The sequence below is a fragment of the Anoplopoma fimbria genome, chromosome 5 (assembly GCF_027596085.1).
Source record: "Anoplopoma fimbria isolate UVic2021 breed Golden Eagle Sablefish chromosome 5, Afim_UVic_2022, whole genome shotgun sequence".
Classification (NCBI taxonomy): domain Eukaryota; kingdom Metazoa; phylum Chordata; class Actinopteri; order Perciformes; family Anoplopomatidae; genus Anoplopoma; species Anoplopoma fimbria.
The window spans coordinates 15,915,741-15,937,624 of NC_072453.1; the positions used below are offsets into that span (position 1 = coordinate 15,915,741).

Consider the following 21,884-nt stretch of genomic DNA (forward strand, 5'->3'; position numbering starts at 1 on the left):
TGTATTTATTGTCTGTGTCTGTGTAGTTGTATAGTATGTGTATTTATTGTCTGTGTAGTTGTATAGTATGTGTATTTATTGTCTGTGTAGTTGTATAGTATGTGTATTTATTGTCTGTGTAGTTGTATAGTATGTGTATTTATTGTCTGTGTAGTTGTATAGTATGTGTATTTATTGTCTGTGTAGTTGTATAGTATGTGTATTTATTGTCTGTGTAGTTGTATAGTATGTGTATTTATTGTTTGTGTAGTTGTATAGTATGTGTATTTATTGTCTGTCTGTGTAGTTGAGCTGCTGCAACACTTGAATTTCCCCCATGGGGATCAATAAAGGAATATAATAATTATTTCATATTATAGCAACGTAACCTGCAATAAATGTGCCATATAAAGACTGATTTTAGAGCTTTTCTCTGGTGTCCCATTCATATTATTCATTCATGTACCCGTGCCAAAGTGAGAAGTATTCAATGATAACAAAATTATTTTTTAATTGAAAAAGTTATAAATAGGATCTGCAGAACATTTGATTGGTCCCTGCTTTCCTTAAAGCCAATCAAAGGCCAACAGCACCCAATGACACTAAGTCGATGGCTCTTTTGGGAGGTAGTTTTTTAATTATTATTTATAGAGAGATGACAAGAAGACAGCAACATAACACACATTAGAAACTTAACAACACACAAGATTTCCCTCTCCGTGTATTAAGTAACAGTGGTGTTCTCCAGTGTTATCAGTCTTAACATTCTTGCTAAAATATCAACATTTTGCTTGCATTGTGCCTTATAAATCATGAATTACTTCATTCAGAGTTAATATTTTATTCGCATCAAGGGAGTACAACAATAACTTAAGTGGCACATGTAACAACATAACATTCAATGTGCAATTGCTTTGAAAAAAATAACATTTTGGCTAATATAACACTACAATATTTTTGACCGAGCATCCAATCCGTCCATTTTTTGAGTGCAAACATGATTGATTTTTTATTTTGTGTATGAGTGCCTCTTCTAAATGTTCATGTCTCTTTTTTTGTAAAAACATGTCAATATTATATGAATATTTCCAGCTTTTTACCTGAGTGACTGTTGAAAACTCTTCAGGAATGTTTGACGAAGACCATTATTACAAGATCTAAATGTTCATCCATACTAACACTATAAAGTCATTTTGCATGAAACAACTCAAAACATATTTGTGCTTATATATGGATGAAACATTCATTTGAGCCAAATATAAAATAAATATTTATGTGGTAAAATAAAAGTATTTATTGCATGATAGCTGTCATGGAAGACATCTATAATGGCATCTGAGATTCACAGTATACATCCTGCCCTGGCTCCTCCTCAAATGTCACTTTGGCGTCTTCAGCATCCAACTAAAACACAAATGACACAGAAAAATAAATGCTTAATACTGCTTAAATCTGCATTGATTTGTTCAAATGACAGGAGGTACCCACTTACACATTTCATTTCCAGTTCAGTGAAGAAACGCCCAGTCATAAACATGCGTAGAGGAATGGTGAGGATGAGTATGAAGGGAAGTGCGAGGGATACCGGACTGGATTTAGCGATCCACAAAACTGCAAGGCACCCTATCTGGATGGCTGTGAACAAGTGCATTCGTCCTGTGCTCACCTGTAGCCAACATGTCAAAATATTAGTCAGATTGACATGACTGCACGTGCCGTTACTTTTTTCCTTCTGATGTGATTTAGAGGCTCTAATGGTGGCCAACACATGTAGCATCAAATGATGTGAGTTCAAATTAATGTTAATGTTAATCTCAAGCACATCAGTCTTAACACAAATACTGGTATATATGGTGCATGTCAATTGAAGTGCAATAGTCCATGCACTCTAGGTATTATGCAGTCCTGGCAATCTTACTCTGGTGGCGTAGGGTTCGTTAGGGTGGTATTTTTTGGGGATGAGCAGAAGCAGTGTACGATCCCACAGCTGGATGCCATTGAGTGACGTAACTCCCATGTAGAGAAAGATCCCAAACAAGGCCGATATGGGAATCAACTTTAGGATCGGCTCCATCAGAATTGACAGACCTTGACACAAAATGACATTCAGAAAAAAGCAAAGTGTGCTGTGTTTAAATGACAGACCTGTATATTTGTAGGAAAGATACATGGATGATTAAACAGCACTTACCAACCAGCAACGCCACCAGAATGCCACTGACCCTCTGCTCTATCACCTTCTCAATCACAGGTTTTGGTCCTTTGCTCATGACAGTCAGAGCGTTGGCGTGGGTGACAGATCGCACCGTGGCAGCACTGAGCCACGGCACACCAAATATTGCACTGAGCCCTCCCATGCCGACTAATACCAGCAAGTCGTAGTGAAAACCTGAGCCTTTGACCATCTTCCTCTCCGGCTTACTCACAATCAGACTGTCAACAGATGAAACATATGAATCAAGTTTGGTTTAAGACTTTCTGAGGTTGATACTTCAGTGAGTGACATCTGTTGTTGAGATGTAATGACTCACGTTGTGATCTGAGACTCCAGAAAGATCAGAATGAAGACGAGCAGGGCCGGGACACAGCATGCGAACATCACCCACACAGGGAAAGCCTTGTGCTCTCCGAAGGGGTTGATGAGCCAGCCTCTTTTGGATGGATTGGACACAGTCAGACCTTTGGGAACCACTAGTTTCTGTAGAGAAAGCCACCAGTTTTTGATTAGATCTATTAACTCTAATACGTGTTACAGGATAGATTCACAGTTTTGATCTGTCTTAAAACAATATTGCGCACATGTGCATACTGGCCATTAAAAGATCCCTTCCTCATGCATTATCAAAGGACGCGATCGGGGACAAAAATCCAGTTTATCTGAAAATAATATGAGGCCTAAGCAGTCTGAGTTAATCAAATCAAATGAATATCTTCCAAAGTTACAATGGTGTTATAGTAAAATTCCCTGTTTTTCCGGTTGGGCTGCAGTGGAGGAATAGTAACTAAAGAAATTTTGTTTTTATTTACCAGAAAGACTAACTTTGTCAGACATTCACTTGATTTGATTAATTTGGATATATATATATTAGCTTCCGATAAACTTTTGAACTTGTTTCTGCACAGAAAGAGGACTGTGGACTTTGTCCCCCATGACTTACAATGAAAGCACATTAGGAAGGCATATTTTGATGGCCAGTATAAACAGGAGGAATTGTTACAGCAAGGAAATCCTGTTTATATGTGCCAACCTGAGTGTAGGTATCATCAATGTTGTAGTCCACGACAATCATGAGGAAAATGGCAATAGGCACACCAAAGTCACCAAGCAATCGCCTGACCTGTAGAGTACAGATCAGATCAACTATGAAAGACTTTAGAATAACTAAACAGCTAATGACCTCTTCATTGACTTTACTGAAACAATATCGTGACCACCTGTGGACCCAACTCACCTTTCCAGGAAGAAAAGTGCCGTTCTTGAACTGGCGCAGAAAGAAAGCTATGAAGAAGCAGCCTAACATGAGGCACATGGATAGCAGGGCTGTGTTGGGGTAAGGCAGCTTAATGGTGTTGACAATAACAGTCGTGTTGCCAGTAGCGTTGTCATATATGACTATCTCTTCCACCTTTGGATGCCAGGGATTTTCTAGAGTTGCATTGAGATGATCGTAATTCAGCATCATCGGGTGAGACTTAAAGGTCTGAAGAGAGGTCAGAGAGTAGATGTAGAAGATTATAATCTGGCCGTGAGAGACAGCACTCAAAGAAATGAAATGTCTCAGATTTCATTTGGACAGATGAAATGTGTGAAATGGATGACGGTGGTTTACCTTCCCCAGCTTGGCAAAAGTTTCATAGATGAAGATGAGGGAAATGAGGATGGAGAAGATTTCCTGGGTGAAGCGGGAGATATAACGCACCAGGAAGCTGCCCTCGAAGGCCACAATGACCACCACAATGACGACCAACCACACTCCGACCCATACTCTTCCCACAATATACTCAATGCCCTGGGACTTGCAGAACTAAATGAAGGAAACTGGGATGAGTTGAACTCTGACCAGGTAAATTAATTGAGGAAATAATGGGCTGTGGTATTCAAAAATGTAGAATATATAAAAAATATGTCATAAGAATTAACTTCAGTGGCATTATATAGACGAGAAGAGAGAGTTCACCTAAAATAATCTGTGCAACAACTTACAGAGTAGAAGGCCTCCTCAAATACTAATAGAGGACCAGAGAAACCGATGACAAGGACGGGCTGAGCAGCGATGAAGCAGAAGATGATCCCCTGAATGCTGGTGGAGATGAGGAGCTCTGAAACGCCCATCATGTTTTCCACTTTATCAGCTGTAGTACAAAAATGAGGGTAAAGTATTATTATAGCATGAAAGAGCAACACAATGTCTTAAAATAATATGCACACATACCCAGCAGTCCTCCAAAGGTGACGGCGGGAGACAGGGCGGCGAAGTAGATGAAAATGACGGCAGCAAGGACCTGGGAGTTAAGAGCATCTGTGATGTCACTCTTGTAGTACTGGTAGCGCCTCTTAATGTCTCGAATCATCCCGCCAAATGGGCGACCAGTACGGGACAGGGGGTCTTCAGATGGGGAACCAGAAGAGATGGAAACTATGGGGGAAAAATTCAATTTTGTTTATGTCTGTTGTATAACACCAAAGCTTCTACCACTCTTTACTGTAGATTTGGGTGTGTGTTGATAGCAGTCACCCCTGCGAGGTTTGGAGTCCAGGCAGACGGTGGGATCAGAAGTCTGGAACCTGTCCTGCAGTAGTTTCTTCTGAAAGCTGATAATGGAGCTGAGCATCGCTTCGTTCTGGATCTCGGTGGGCGGGATGACAATGCTGCAGTCCATGAAGTCAGCAAGGGCGTCCGTTAGCTCACTGGCACTCTTTGCCCGAAACGCTACCTGATTGAACACCTGGGATGGAGATAGCAGAGGGGATATTAGGACTGCCAATTGCAGGGCCAGGGAGCATTTGAAAAGGCTTGCACGTACCCTTCTCATACTATAAATAACTTTGGTGCAGAGTTGCAGTGCATTTCCACCTTGTATACATTTCTTTTGTCTGCTCAGTTTTCATTGTTTGGAGTGTTTTGCAACAATAAAGCCTGCATCGAGATATTCTGCAGGCAGCATCTGAAAAATATAAATTCTAGTGTTGTGGAACTTGAATCCTAAACTTCGACTCATTTGTGGCTTAACTTTTTGTTGACTAAAATCAGGACTTTTACTTGTTTTGCTCGTTGAACCTAGACTACCCTGAATTTGTACATGGAGTCATCATGTATTATGTTATTGTATCACTGCTCACACGTTTCAGATCTGCAGAGAAAAAGGGTCAGTTAACTCACTTTGTCAGCCATCAGTGCTGCCATAGCACGGCCGGTCTCACGGTAGTCCATGTCAGTCTTGCTGGGGCCAACCAGAGCAAACACGAAGCGTACAGGCACCGGGGCCTCCAAGGCAGAGTCGAGCTCCACGGCTTCCTTCAGACGCACAAACACGACTGTTGGCCTTTCCAGAAAGTCCAAGGCTCCTGTTTCAAACAGATAAAAATGCTTCTGCAGCAACAAACACACATGCTGTACTCCAGATCCTAAATGAAAACAATGCAAACACTGTCTTACCTACGAGCACCATGGATGCCTCAACACGGTCAGATTCATCCCTCTAAACAAACACAGAGTGAGCAGATGAAGTGGGTTAATGTTTCTTTCTCATCCCTTGTAATAATTGTCACAATATAATGCCTGTGTTACTTGCCTTGATAATCTGTGCTTCTTGAAAATCACAACAGCTGGTTTAGATGATCTATTTAATGTATCAATCATGGGAAATTGTATTTTTACACTTTTTTCCAAGAATGGAAATTATAATCTGAGCATTACAGCTGTGTGAAAATACTTACTTAACATATCAAGACTTGTGTCACAGCCCTTGAAATTGAATAATATTCACTAGGGACATGAATAAAACAATATGTGCAGAAATTAAAAAGATAAATTGATCCAAAAAAATAAACTGAGGGAATGTGTGTCAGAACAAAATAATTTGAATGTATGCATCTAAAAGAAACAGAAATATCTACAAGCTTTACTCCTGAACGGACTTTCTTTAGGGTCTGACACCAGAGAGCACTTTCACCTTTAAGTTCACTGCCATCGTCTCACCGTTGTCATGATATCAGATAATGTTATAACCATCACATGCATGATCTCATCAGTTCTTACTCTGTCCTTGACTGAAAACTTCTGAAGGTCCACACCATCAGTTAGGGCTTGGCTCTCCGGGTCATCTGATTGGCTGCAGGGAGAAAACGGCATGTGTGATTGGTTATTTTTGTGTCGGACTGAAGACTGAAGGCCATTAAATGATTCTTACAGATGTAAGGAGTGTGCGCATTTATTAACAAAGCAATCAGTTTTCATTAAGATTACTTTGCTTATACAACAGTGAGATTTAAGACCCTTTATGAGTGTGAGGTAACTACTGCACATATTGGTCACCTTTAATGAAGGCTAAAGCAGCGGTTTGGTGGTCAGAGACAGTGTTTCATAATAACAGGTTTGATCTCCACAGTAGTTACGTGTTGTGTCCAACTTTCTCTGAGCAGCTTTGGGTAACAGCATCATAAATGTAGGTCATTTTTGTTTGAGTCATTGTTGGGTGATGTCTCAGATGGATACCTGCGGTTTTGAAGCAAAGATTTCAGCACTCCCTCCCGGTCCCCAGGTCTGATCTCCTTCTTGTTAACCATCTCAGTGACCATCTTTTCTGCGATGCCGGACAGTGTCCGCTCTTCACAGTCGAAAATTGTCACACCTTGACAAAGGAACATATGTAAAAATATTCAGAGTTGAACATTCAGATGGGGGGACGGTTGATGTTGTTGGGGTGCCGATAGAATTAAAAGAAGCGCTGGAAGTGCCGGTGCCCTTTAAACGGCTTAGTTTTGGGTCTTTAATGGTGAAACAAACTGTCAGAGAAAATGCAGGAAGCAGGCAAGTTCTTTTCTTTATGGTTGTAACAAGGATACTAAAAAAGTTATGTAATTTAAGTAGAACTACATTACAATGAGAATTAAAGAAACAAAAGCTTAAAATAGAAATATTGTACTTGTTTACTCTACCATACAGCTTTAGTTAGTTTTCAGATTCAGAGTATAATTACATATACTCCTCATGTTTTCATGGATTTTCCTCTGACCTGTGTTCATGGTGCGTCGGAGCTGGATAAGACTCTTGAAGGTGAGGTAGGAGATGCTGGAGGACGCCCACACCCCGGCCTGAGGGTCGAAGCTCTCCTCGTAGCCCGCCCATCTGCCCGTCTCCTGCCAGTAGGACTGCTGCTTTGGGTCCTTCATTAGCTCCTTCAGCTCCACGTACCTCTATAGGCACAGAGACAGAAGTAAACACAGGTTGATAACAACATGAATGTCGGACACAAGCACAAAACATGCTTGTGTCTGTGAGACAGAGAGTGAAAATATGGACTGGGCAGGTGGATGAATTTAACTTGAACCTCCCATAATTACAGTCTGAGCATGTGGTGAACTACCGTGGGTTCACTTGCCACTTCCTAAATCTTTCACAGTGAGTGAATATTCTGTCTCTGTCTAACCTGAAAATGGGAAATGGCTGTTATATCAAGTAAATGTAAGTAATTTTTAGGTTCAAGGATGGTTCACAATATTTCGAGTATGAATTAAAGCAACATCCACATGCCCTTATGTACATCGAAAGGGTTTTTGGTTGCTGTAATTGTTCCTCCTGTCTGACCAAGTTGAGGTATTTATTTTAATCTTTGTCTTAATATCCCGCCCACTGCAACTCAACAAAGAACCACTACCCAGGAAACACAAAGAGGGACTTTGAACTTGAAGTCATTTTTCAATTGTTTAAATGTACAAATGTGAGCAGACATAGCCTTCGTTTATAAATAAGGTGACAGTTATTTCTACTACAACTCAGATGTATCAATAGCTGTAATGTAGATGACACATTATGAATAAGATACCATGTGTAATATGATGTTTTTGATGATAATGATACTAATAAACTTATAAACAATAGCACTTTTCTAATCTCAATTACAGTGCTAACAGTAGTAGAAGTAGTTTTTGGATGAACTGAACTGAATAAAAAAGATTTAAAAAATAGAATGAATGAAAACATTGGGTTAAAATGGATGTATGGGAAAGCCTGGTAAAAATAGGAAAAACTTCGAAGGTTTAGATGATGGCTTATCTGTTTCTGTGTATTTGATGTTAAAATCAGCATTTTCATTTCTGGTACTTAGTTAAATCTCTTATTAGAGATGATTAGCACAACGCTAGAGAAAGAAAGTCAAAGAAACTTCACCCTTTTATTTGTACATCACTTCATCATTTCCTTCATTTGCCAGAAAGACTTTGCAGAAACATTACTGAATATTTCTAACTAGTTGCTTTCCGCCAAAGGTTATACTTATGGGTGCAGAGAAGAACATTAATATCATTTTGCATGCCTTATGTATGGCCCCTAAGAGATATACGCTCTCTTCAGAGCAGGATCAGATAAAACCATGTTCATGCTTCACTACATTACAGACACACTGATGATATTTTGGGTGTTGAGTGTCACATGAAACACAGTTGTTTCTATAATCCTTTGGCAGTGCCAGTGTGGATATGGATCAGGCTAATGTGGAAAGTTGGTGACACTTGCATGTGTCTATAGGGTAAACATGTTGGTTGCCAAGCCTCAACAACCAGCGACTCCATGCTCTGTTTCCGGTGCGGACATGAATGACTTGGACATGTTTGGACTGTCAATAGGGGGGGTGTGCGTGTGTGTGTGTGCTTGTGCGTTTGCCCCTTACCTGACACTCTGCACCGGGGTTGGCTTTGGTGATCCAGGCAGCTGGAAGAGACACAATGCACCCAGTTAATAAACACTAAGAATTTTTTTTTTGTCAATAAATAATATTAATTGAGAATATGTTCTCCATATGAGCTTTGAATTCACTTTCATGCACATTTTTAAAGTTTCAATGAAATGTGTGTGTTTGGGTTGATTTTGGCAATCCAAAATTAACGTAGTTCAATTTAACTTTGCCTGTTCAAAGTTTTGCATGAAAGTGGTAAAGAATGAAGTGAATAAATGAACTAAATGAGTGATGAAATTTGCAGTAAAGACATTAATAAATGAAGACATAAAGAAATATAAATTCAGGTTGCTGTCAGTGGTTGACTTCAGTCTTATGTAAGATATCTCCAGTGTCCATTTATCTCAGATTGGACGGTGAGCTGAAGTTGTCTGTGACAACAGAATGATTTATTTCCTAAACACAGCTGAGCAAAAGGGGCGGAAGATAAGACCCACTGGACACTGTCTACAGTGTGTCTGTGGGTTGCACGTTCTTAAATGTACAATGAATGAATATTCTTTAAGTTGCATGAGAAGGTGGAAGTGCAGTGTGTACAAACAGGGGTAGATGTGTCTGCAAATATATATTTATGTGAGTCAAGTGTCTGAAATGGCATCAAGATGACAATACATTTATAACATTACTGGTTCTGATATGCAGGCAAACACAGGCAAACAAAATACATATTAATAGTGCAAAAAAAAGTTTGGGAAGATATTCCTTCATTTTCATTCCTACAGGAAGCATAACTGCTCACGCCAAGATGTTTTGCCTCTCAGGTTTAATGTGTGTGTCAGCATGACTTGGATCATTGAGAGCCTCAGTATTATCCCTCGGCATTTTGTAATGATGTTTACTCCTCAATTATCCCACATTATTCTTTTTTTCAATTTGCAAGATTTGATGCCTTATCGGTCTTACTTTCTTGAAAAACGTTTGCAAAGACAATAACAGTATTAACAAGAAGTCTCCATATCTATCACGCCTACAAGTTACAGCTTTACTTGTTTTATTACACAAATACAATTCATAACCGTAGCAGAAAAGGTGACGCTTACCTCCTGCAGGAGCTCAGCAGTGACAAGAGACTGACCCCAGAGTGGCAAAAAAGCATGACTTTATAAACACCTTTAAAGCTGCTTCTGTGTGTATGTGTGGGTGCACGCTGCCTGATAATGGGAGGGACTAAAACACACACACACACACACACATTGATATGAATTCTAATTCTCCCTGACCCACACATCCAACAGAGATATCTGTTTTGGTCTCACCCATGATATTTATAGTAAACACAGCGACTTGGCGTGTGCAGAAAACCAGTCGCACTGTGTCATTATCCAACCAGCATCTTATCTTATTTGTGAGGACAACAAAGATTTGGATTACAGTGCTTGGCCTGCACACTCACCTTCAACACCACCGAGGTAGAAAGCAAACCTTTGGATGAAGACGCCTTTCATCTTCTTCTCTTCCTCTCCCTTTATGATGGTCAACATTTTGTATGTGTTTATCTGTTGACTGGAACTGAGATCGAGACAGTTTTTGAAACGCACACTATAATTCACCTGTACATTATTGTATGACTCTGAACCTGCTGGCAAAAAAATTTAAGTGACTTACCCTCTGAAAGTGATGTAAAAGCAACACCCAGGTTCATTTTGGCTCTGTTTAAGTGGAAAAAAATGCAGATTTAACCGTAATGTAAGCAAATCTTTCATCCTTTGGTGACATTTGGATGTTCCATTCATCCAGCGATGCTGTAACCCTCACACTGTGCAGCCATGCATTTACACATGCATGGCTGCAGACATGCTTACATTTACAGCACAAATAATCCCATGTGCATTCTTACTGATGTAAAACGCTGAAAGAAATGTGGTCGCAGATATCAAGGAACACCTGTGTATGCAAGCTACAGTGTATGTTGCTTAGTCTGTACATTTTGAGAGTTACCACACATTTAAGCCTTGAATGCTTTTATGTCTTTGTGGTATGTTGACATTCAGTAAATAATATATATACAAAAAGAATATATTGAAATTGGGAAGAGCCATTATCACTGAGAATCAACTCATCAGTTGTGATCAGAAAGCATGCAAGCAGTTGTTGTAGTGTGATTTGCTTGAATGAATGAGAGATACAAATCTGTGTTCAGAGATTTTAAATGTTTTGAAAAAAGATTTGCATTCAAGAATCAAGCTAAAGCAAATTAGAAAAACTGTCATTTATTAAATAACTAAAGCTGACAATTAAATGTAGTGAGGGGAAAAAAGTACATTTTCTTCTGAATTGCAGTGAAGTAGAAGTCTAAAGTGAAGTAAAATAGAAATTCTCAAGTAAAGCACAATAACCTTGAATTTGTACTTCTTTAGTTACATGAGAATAATTTCCAGCGTTGTCTGCCATGGTGAAAAATATCTAAACATTTTGACCAGTATGATTCCAACAACCACAAACAACTTCCATTTGATGCCATTGGACATTTACTAAAACAATTACAAGGTTTTGAAGCATGAATTAAATGTTTTAGGTGAGTTATTACATTTTTTAGATGTGCAATAGAGTTCTGGTGGCCGATGGCCGAGTTGTGACAATTGCACTTACAGGTTATAAAAGACTGTTTTCAAAAAATGAGCCAAAGCGATATAGAAATACTGTAATCTGCCGATAAATAATCTAAATATCTAGATTATTTGACCTCATGCCCATAGACAGTAATTCAACAAGTGCAGCAGTCTAATCCACTTGAGTGTTTAGTAAACATGCTTTGAAATTGTAAAAACTGTAAATAGAGGACACCAGCAGCACCTTATCATGTGTGATGTAACATTAGCTCTATAAACAAAATTATATTAGAATAGATCATTTTGTTCAGTCTTCAGTTCACACAGGACACAGTTTTCATGTATGATCATCCTCTCTAATGAATATCTTACATTTTCAGATAAATATGTGGCTTGACACACAAAAACGCAGCAGCGCTCGGCAACAGTCACTTGTCACTCATGTACTAATACCAAAAAAAACCCCTCAAAGTCTTGAATGGTGTTTTTTTTGCACTGACGGTATACCTGCCTACACCTTAAAGTATCCCTTGTCAAAAGTTAATATGACCCAGCAATAAGCAGTCAGCACTTTCAGGAGTTATATAAAGAGACCACAGACCCTGTTTTAAAGGGGCAAACCCTCCAACACCAGTAACCTAACCCCTCCCTCGGTCTGACAGGAGCAAGATAAAAGCTGCACAGGGGCACAGTGAAGCTACCAGTCATCCACATCTGGCTCACACAGGCGGCTGTCCAAATGGAGACGATCCCTCCCTGACCACACCAGCCAGGGACCACAGGCGAAGGCTCTCGCCTGATTGTGAAAGCTATGGTTAAAAAAGGACACCAAGCTTAAACATGCAATGACAGTGGGGCTTTTAATGTGTTCTACATTTAGGGTAACTCATAAATTTATTTTCAGTAAGACAAAAGTGGTCAATTAGCCAGTACTATCAGACAATTCAACTTGTAGCAGCATGTTACAAACACTCTCTCAGTAAGAGTGAATCAAGTCCTTGTGATTAATTAAATTTGCTAGCCTTTTTCAGTTTGATGTGCAAGTAAGAATGGATTAAAGGTAAATGCAAATTGCTTCAAATAGAATCAAATAGATAATGATTTAACAATTAAAGTCCAGTGGAAGAGATTTTACCCTGAGCTTTGAGCCAGAGGAGCTTTAACTGAAAGTTGCTGTGCGTGCTTGGTGCTAAATTGACGACTCACAGGGTTATTTTGAGGATAAACTGACGACAGTACAGTGGGAGAGTCTTAATCTACTGTATTTATGGCGACAAGCCAAAATGAGCTGAACAGGAACAGCAATCACTGCAAAACAAAAAGTTGGCAGCTGGCGTTCAGGCTACACCTGATTCATTTATCTCTAAAATGATCAAACCAGTAAAGAAAATGTTATATTTGTACTTCATGTATTTCAATTGTATGGTACTTTATAAGGAAATAATGTACAGTAGTTACAAGTTCACCATTTTACAAATAATTACACATCAGTTTAGAAAATATAATTTGCTGTTGAAGATTAAACTATCTGACAGTAAGATATATATTATAAAACTCAGAGGTATCCTTTAAATGATTCATAATAGTTACTTGTTTTGATACAGGAAAAAAATAATCACATTTTCTGATAATACGTCATAAAATGCAAATTAAAAAAATAAGGTTCAACTACTGTTTGCACAGAGATGCCTCACTTTGTGGTCATCTATACATGCACTGAATAACACCACAAGTGTTGTTTCTATAAAATACAGTATATTGTAGTGGACAATAGAAAGACGTCAGAGAGTATAAGTGGGGTCAACATGTCGCGCCATCTGCAGATCAACTATCTCTATCCTGACAGAAGAATACAAGATAGAGAGCAGGACTAACCCTTTTGAATGAATGATTCTTTTTCATATTTTCACTAATCAAGCAGTAGTTGTTGGCAGCAGACATCACAGAATGGGTAAAAAGTAAGTGTACTGGGTAAGGATCAGGCTTACAGATGCTCACTGGCAGGCAGGAAATATCCGGCAACAACAGCTCCAAGAACCAGCAGGCAGGAAGGCAGGACATCCGCAACAGGTAGTCAGAGGAGGAAACAGGTAGAAGGCAGGAAACGATCGGTCAGATCGTTTCCTGGAAAATTGTCCTCTGTGCAGGCAGGAGACTGATGACAAGAGGCGTCAGGTGATCCAGGGAGAAGAGAAACCTACTGATGGATGGATGGATGGATGGATGGATGGATGGATGGATGGATGGATGGATGGATGGATGGATGGATGGATGGATGGATGGATGGATAGATTGATTGCTTATTAACCATTAATGACAAACTAAAGTATGCTTTATTAGAAGCTGGATATCACAGATATGAATCTCAACATATTCATAAAAAATCATACACATAAAGCTGACACACACACACAGAACATGAGCTCTATTGTTTTTGAGGGAAAAAAAATATTTGTTGACCAAAGACAAATAAATATGATGCAATTACCGATATATCATTTCATTTTCAAACACCAGAATTTCTGATTATTAGTAGAATCTGTTGTGTCCTTTCACATTGAGCGTCATCTCTGATCAACTGTGATCTTTGACAGGATGGAGCGTCTTCTGCTCAGCAGGTGGCAGCATTGTATTGGTCATGGTAGCTTCATCATCATCAGTGTGCATGGAAACTGATATCTATGAGAAAGACTGATTCGTTAGTTTCACATTCAACTAACAGTTTTTTTTACAGGCTGCATTTTACTGATCACATACAAAACCAATATTCTTAGTATTATTAGGTATAAAGATGCAGGCCCTCTTCTCAACTCCATCTCGCAGTTGTAACAGCGACTTGAAGCATTTATTTAGGCCTCAGGTTTATGTTATCGACCATACGTATGTAATTGTGAGGTTGATGCACATTAGGCCCGAAATACCTGTTTCACTGGACGCAGAGTTGAGGATGACGTTCAGCGATGCACTCAGCTGTGTAATCACTAGTGTCCCCCACCTGCTGGGGGTTGGTTAAGAGTAGTGAGTGAGGATTAAACAGACAGTTAATGGCAGTAGGAAACAGGCTGTAAAAGTTGATCCGAGTGTGAGTCACTGCAACTACAAAAGGTCCATGAGCATGCAACCATAACCAAGCAGCAACCTCCAAGGCTGAAATAATTAGCGAAAGCCCAATTTCATTGAATCCCCTTGAGGCTGGCTCCAAAAAGGGGTAAGTCCCCATAGACCCCCAGGTAAAATTAGTTTACGGTGCGGTACAAAAAAAATCATGCAAGTGAACCCATGATTTTCCTGGCAGAGATAATAATACAATTTGCGGCAAAAAGAGAATCTTCTAACTGTTTCACCAAACATCTTAAACCAGGTCACCTCAGGAGAAGAGACACTTTCATTTTTGAAACATTATCATTTCAAATTTGAAATCTATGATTCAAAAATGTATTTGCCAACATGTTATATTTGAATCTACTTAACAGACCCACTGGGTTAGCTTTCACAGTGATACAGTTCAACATAAAGCTTCCTGTACCTCTGTGATATCTGTGGGTGAAGGTTACTATTGTGTTTGTGAGTGCATGCGCTTGCTTCATATCGGCCAAATGTGTGTGTCTCTGAATGCATAATGGTCTGCATTGACAGTCAACAGCCCCGCGGCCCATTTTTACCCCGGCGTGTGTTAAACCGAACTGCATCTGCCAAAATCTGATCAATACAAAGGCCTGTTCTGCCCCCAGAAAAAATCCCCTCAGTGTGGCCCTCTTCAGCAACAGAGAAACAAAAATCTTTGAACTCAATATTTGTTTTAATTGATTCAGTGAGAGCAAGCAGACATGTTTTAGACAAATGCCTATGATACTGGATGAAAGTGCAGACGTGACTGTATACAGAACATCAATGTGGGCACACAGGCCTTAAACATGACACCGAAACAGTACGACAGGCCTTGTCTCTGGGTTCAGGTCAGGTCACAGTTGAAAGGTCACTTCTCTTCAACAGAGGACACTCATTCATTCGTTCATTGAGAGTTTTGGAGGGAAGAAACTTATAGTAACATTTTGAAATAACAGCATTCAGAGAAGAAGCTTTCGAGCATCTTTATCCGTAGTAGAAACACATATTTGATTCTATTATTACATTTGTATTTGTGTGTCTGGCTCAATATCACTGCATCGCATTGATCCAGGGCCTTTCATGAGAACTTGGATTAAAGCAGGATATCGTCTCTCCTCCTCTTGGATACCAGGAGTGCAACTAGAAGAAGACGAGGAAAGGTCCGTGTGTCGGGTTCGAGTGTGTGCTTTGGGTTAGAGAGAGGCCAGTGTGCTGTGCGTAATCTGTAGCAGGGCGTAGTTGTCGCATTGTGTAGCGTGTACAGCCTAGGCCCTGACTGTATGTTACGTATTGAGTCTGTGTAGGACTTCAGCATAGTACTGGAGCGGTTTGTTTGACCAATCCCACCTGCACTAGTGTGGACTATCCTGCTGTGTGTAATAAAGACGCGGGTGGGTTTACTTTGGTCTCATCTGATTACATAAAACAATGAAACAACCCTGTGGACAAAGAAATGCATTCGATTCAATTTTTTTTAAATCAAACAAGATAGAATGCTTGTTACTTTTTTAAATGAGATGTGGCAGCTAGTGAGCAGGGTGGGGAGGGTCTCCTGTAAAGAGATAGAAAAAGGGGATAGACAGATCAGATCAATAAAGCGCAGATGAGGGAGTCCCACGGGAAGAAGAAGGCTGCATTGCCATCTGGCCGGTTCAATGCTCACTCTGCCACAACATGAACCCAACTGTTTTATCCCCACTGCAGGCACACAACGAAAATAAAGCATATCGGCACAAACTCACAAGCCGGAACCTTTATTGCACATAATGATGCTGGTTTGTTGAACTTGAAGTTGTTTACCAAATACACGACATAACAGGAATGCACCGCCGCCACTGCAGTACTCTCTGTACACAACATGATATCACTCTCATGCCAGTTATTGGTGTGAGTGCTCTCAGAGTAATTTAAGGGCTTCCTCGGCTCGTCATATGATGCCTCTCCTTCTTATACGGTGCATTAGAAGAAAAGCTTGCGCGGAGGCTGTGGATCACATTGTCAGTGCTGTTTGTGCTCCGCTGCTGCTCTATTGGTGACAGGAGGTTGGTGTTGGTAAAAAGAAAAATAATTTTCACATGTCGAAGATGGATAGTTGTGTGTGCAAGGGAGATTAAAAAAATAAAAAAATAAACAAGCATGGGAAGCTTTCCAAGACTGAGATGGATGTATACATATGCTAACTAACACACACCTACACACACACACATACAGACAGAAACACTTTTTTCCGCAGGACCGGTCACCTGGAAGAGAATCCTTTTCTCGGAACATGAGATGGGACAGTTAATGTCTCCTGGACCACCCATTCTCTGTCCACTCCCTAGTGACAGATGGTCAGTGTGTGTGTGTGTGTGTGTGTGTGTGTGTGTGTGTGTGTGTGTGTGTGTGTGTGTGTGTGTGTGTGTGTGTGTGTGTGTGTGTGTGTGTGTGTGTCTGTGTGACTAAATGAGTTCGAGTCCAGACCTTTGTGTGGCTATGGGACAAAATAGATACGGTGTTGTTTTCACATGCAGATTTACATAAAGATGTATTGATGCTCTCCTCTCTTTTTCATTCCTCCAATAAACATCATTCCTATTTTTTATTTACTTGGTTGGCAGTGTCAGTTACTATAACTTCTTATAAGACTTACTTTTTTTGGTTTTTACAAAAAAGAAATCTGGAGGGAAAGGGACATTATTCATACTTATTAAAAAAAGTATCATAAAAAGGACTCTTTAATTGAGATATAGAAACAAATCTATGTAAGCAGAGTATAGATTTAACTGCTTTTTCTAAAGTTTCTATCAGTCTTTTCCTAATTTCCCATATCCTATAAGAAATTTGTGTAACCAGATTAAATTGTACAGAAAATATATTCTCAAACGAAATAAACTCAAGTAGCCATTTGTGTCACTATTATCTGCGTATAGTCACCCATCTAATGGATTATCATACCACTTATTTCATAGCCAGAAGAGACCAATCCGTATACCTTTAAAAGTGCTTGTTTTTTAGCTTTCTAATTCAGAGTGTACTGTTATTGTAAGTAGTCTTCATGTCATCTCAGCATTAACATTTTCACAGACTGACTCCAGGTGGAATAAGCAGTGATTATTTTTGTAAATTACATCACAAAATATCAATGGCAGGGGGCACACTGAAAATTAGATTAATCTACTTTGTCCCACAAAAGCTACTCTGAAACAGATTTTATGTCTTTCTGTCAGTCTGTTTCTCTTTCTCATGATATCTATCTACTCACTGCAACCCAGCTTCCTCTCTCTACTCACCCACTGCCCTCAGTCCTTACATGGTCTATATAAATCACTGTCTCATCAAGATGATACACACAAGGCAGAATGTTCTTTAACATTAAAACCACACTCTGTGCAGAGAAACTAATGGAGTAAAACTGGGAGTTACATTTGGTCAGGTATCCTGTTTGCCAAAAATAACAGATCTACACTTAATCTAATCATCATTAAACAATCTTAATGATTGTAAAGTGCTTACATTATAATATTGACATTTTCTTTGTAGGGAATTTAAAATGAGGCCTCATTTTAAATGTCAAACCTGTGTGTAACATGCATAATATTGCACACTTCATTTGAAGCAGATTTACTGAACCCAAGTGTGGCTCACAAAGATTTCCCTTCACCTGTATGTCTGCATATCTACTTTGTTCTTAATCATATCAAGTGTTTGGGCTGCAGAACTACAATTACAGTGAACTCCATTTAAAGAAAGTGATATGAGATCCTTCATATTGCTGCAGGGGTATGCATTTTTCACATCGTTGTCTTTCAGATTAACACGTTAGGCAGGGTGGCATGTATAGTCATGATATGAACTGGGGTAGAACATGGTATGTTCCTTGGTTTATATCAGGCCAACACTTGGCCTCAGGTGTCAGCGTAATCCAACAATTGATTGCTTCTTTTTATGCATAAAGGCAGCAGTGTTTTCTGTGTCATCCTGTGATTCCACCCAGTGTAACATTTAAGAAAAGAAAACACTGCAGGATAATAAAGTCATACAAAGTTTTGTATCTTAATTTAGACTGTGGAATGATGAGATGAGGGATAAGATAAGATAAGATAAGATAAGATAAGATAATCCTTTATTAGTCCCGCAGCGGGGAGATTTGCAGACTTACAACAGCGTAGAGTAAATCAGGGGTTATAACAACATCATACTTTAACATCAGATTTAAGTTGAACGTTTGCTGCTGCAAATATCAATGGATGCATACCTGTGTGGATCTCAGGTATCTGTGTCAGGGTGCAGTAAAACAGGGTAATGCAAGGCTTCAAGGAGAGTAAAAGTCACCAGGTAGAAACAGACAGCAATCTGCTAGACCTCCTTATCTTCTTATCTTCTGGAGAAGTTGTTCCTGGGAGTGAAAGTTGGAGAAAAAAATACACTTAACCAATGTTACAGTTGGCATGATACAATGCAATAAATATGTTGGTTTGTCCGACTCACCAGGGACATCAAAGTGCATGATTGAAGAGCTGTTAAAGAGAGAGCAGGTTGTGTGTGTGTGTGTGTGTGTGTGTGTGTGTGTGTGTGTGTGTGTGTGTGTGTGTGTGTGTGTGTGTGTGTGTGTGTGTGTTCAGTGGGCGTGGAGAGGGAGATGGCTCTTTCCCTGCTGCCATTGAGTCCGTCATATGAGCGCAGTTGAGAGAAAAGCGCACATCCAATGGGTCAAATCTCAGCGGCTCCTGGCACTGACTGGATCTGAGCAGCAGCATCTGGACTGAGTGATTTTGTGATACAAACTTGCATAGTTTCTTTTCACCAATAGGTTAAGTCAACAGCAGCGATGACAGCCGAGTTTATTTCACCTCAAAGTGACTGAGACTCGCATCTTGCTGCGTCGCATCCAAATCCGATTGACCCCTTCTGTGAGGATGACAAGGACATACAGGATGAATTCCGCTTTCATACTTGTGTTACTTGGAGTGGTGAGTAGCCTCTTACAAATACACTTAACTTGGATGTCACCTGTGCATCCATACAGACATATTTACTAGTTTATTAGTTGTTAAGTAGTTTGAGTTTTGGAGAAACTCAAACTAGAGACTTTCCTGCTTCCAACCTTCAGCAGCCATCAAGTTTTGACTTTAAGGTATAAGTTACATGTTTTTCCCTGCATCAAAGTGAAATTTCACTAACTTTATGACTTAAATTTCACCTTTGATTTCTGCTTGTAGTAAATATTTGAAGTCTGGAAACTGAATGTCCTTGCACCTGTCCTGTCTTCAGTCCCGGGCTGACAATGTACAGCAGAGCGGATGTATTCAGCAGCCATTTAGGTTGATACTCTATAGCTCCAGTTGCTGGATCTGTAGTTCCACCCCCTTCTCAGTTACATGTGGCCCTGCAGAAGGCAGGACAATAACAATGTCACAGTGGCCTCTGTGAAGGAGCTCACCAATAAACCATGTGTTAATGGATGAGGTGAATTTAGTGTAATTTTTTCTCCATTAGCAGAAATCTACAACAGAAATCTTTATAGACTCTCTGGGAAGTCACATCTTATAATCTCCCCGATTTATCTCCAATTCGCTTGAGGCCATGCAGGCCCAGGAAGGAATTATATTAGTGTCTTCTGTATCTGACAGGACATGGTCAGTCAGGGCTGCACAGTTTGTCAAGGTCCTAGTTTAGGAACAGCCTGCATCACTGATACATGACAGCTGCTTCCACTGATGGGTATGCATCCTCTGCTGGTTCAGTGCATGCAATATTGATACCACCCGAACCCTCCCCCCTCACTCTTCCTTTCACCTCACACTCACATCCATCTCTTCTTCTATGTCTGTCTATCTGTCTGTCTGTCTGTCTGTCTGTCTCACTTCACAAGATATGATGATTCAGCTTTGTTTGGGAAGGTATTAGCTGTAATGTCATTGCCAGTGGTGTTCCTCCAGCAGTTCAGGATCCATGGGTTTAAATTAGGCCTATCTTATTGGAAGGCTGGTATAGTGGAACTCTAATGGCTTAACAAGCGCTGACAGCTAAGAGATAAGATAAGATAAAATAATCCTTTATTAGTCCCGCAGCGGGGAAATTTGCAAAGGGCCAGAGGTTAAGTGCCTCCAACTGAAAATCGACTGCAGCATTAGTAAGATTGGTTGCTATGAAGTTATGTGTCCAGATGCTTCTGCACATGCTGTTGTGTGTGTGCTTGTTGATATGAGATGCGATGAACTTGCTCGCTGCTTTGGCTTCAGGGAGATCAGCTGACAGGAGTTGAACCTTCCATCTAAAAACCAATTATAGGAAATGCGCAAGTCGAGCTGCGACTTGCTAAGTGCATCCTTTTCTTTCATTCCTCGAGTATTTGCTGAAATCACTTTACCCTCTAATTCATCTGTATGCACAACTTAGCAGTCATTAGTGATGCACTTTAAACCTAGTTTTAGGTCTTTGTGATGCTTTGGTGTTGCATCCACACCCAGAGCTAAAATAGGGTCATAGAAACACTTAGTAGAAGCCAAACACTGGAACTTGGAGTCCTTTCAAAAGCGTCAGTCAGACACTTTGGAGCAGGTTTGTTCACATGTGAGGCTGTTGATAAGTTTGTGCAAACGTATGCGTGCCGATGGGTGTGTACAATATATATGGGGCAGTTCAGGGGAAGCGTGTGAGATGACAGAGTTCATTCATCTCTGAATGAATGTGTGTTGCTTAAGGTGTGTGTGAGGTAGAGAGTGTGCTGTGGTTAATTAAAGTGAGAAATGAACAAAGACAGACAAATACAATGTTTATTTTTTTTTATTGCTGCACTGTAAGAGTGTCACATCTCAAGAAAAATATATTTATGAAACCAATTTCCGCAACCAATTTCAGTTGGTTTCTATAAGTTTGATATGACTAAAGAGCCTGAACAACAACATCGGAGGATTCATTAATTCAATTGAAGTCACAATGAGTAACAGTCTCCGCAGGATGAGATCAATGTCTTTCTTTCCCAAAAGGCTCGCTGTTGTAAAAGAGCAACGTTTCTGGAAATGTTTCGATATTATCAGGCACGCCTCATGAAACATTTCACGTCAAAAGTTTCCCCACAAAGCCAAAGAAACATTTTTGAACAATGTGGTTAACTGATTACTGGGGACTTGAAGGTAAATGGGCTGTGACATCATCAAGGGCAAGAGGGAGGGTGACAGCTGACTTGGAGTGCCTGAGGGGACACTTGATGTTTTTTAGAGCCCCTCTCTCTTGTCAGCAGCATTCCACAAACACCTGAACCCTGATGCTTGACGATTTATGTGGAGCGTACCTCCTTCACGCTAATGC

General features: G+C 40.0%; 2 protein-coding genes across 2 annotated transcripts in view; one reads left to right on the forward strand and one right to left on the reverse strand.

Annotated features, from left to right (window-relative positions):
- Window positions 1-1,302: 1,302 nt before the first annotated feature.
- On the reverse strand, window positions 1,303-7,372 carry slc4a1b (solute carrier family 4 member 1b (Diego blood group)). The gene is made up of 16 exons (XM_054598690.1): window positions 7,216-7,372; window positions 6,696-6,831; window positions 6,240-6,312; window positions 5,637-5,679; window positions 5,361-5,545; window positions 4,716-4,926; window positions 4,413-4,616; window positions 4,184-4,332; window positions 3,810-4,004; window positions 3,432-3,680; window positions 3,228-3,317; window positions 2,511-2,677; window positions 2,171-2,412; window positions 1,898-2,067; window positions 1,472-1,645; window positions 1,303-1,383 (listed from the first exon to the last, which is right to left on the reverse strand). The coding sequence occupies exons 1-16, from the start codon at window positions 7,370-7,372 to the stop codon at window positions 1,303-1,305; spliced, it is 2,526 nt and encodes an 841-aa protein (XP_054454665.1).
- Window positions 7,373-19,375: 12,003 nt separating this feature from the next.
- ngfrb (nerve growth factor receptor b) overlaps window positions 19,376-21,884 on the forward strand; it is a 28,315-nt gene continuing 25,806 nt past the window's right edge. The window contains exon 1 of the mRNA XM_054598840.1: window positions 19,376-19,543. Coding sequence (XP_054454815.1) covers window positions 19,490-19,543 — 54 coding nt within the window. The 5' untranslated portion in view covers window positions 19,376-19,489. The remainder of the gene's footprint in view (window positions 19,544-21,884) is intronic.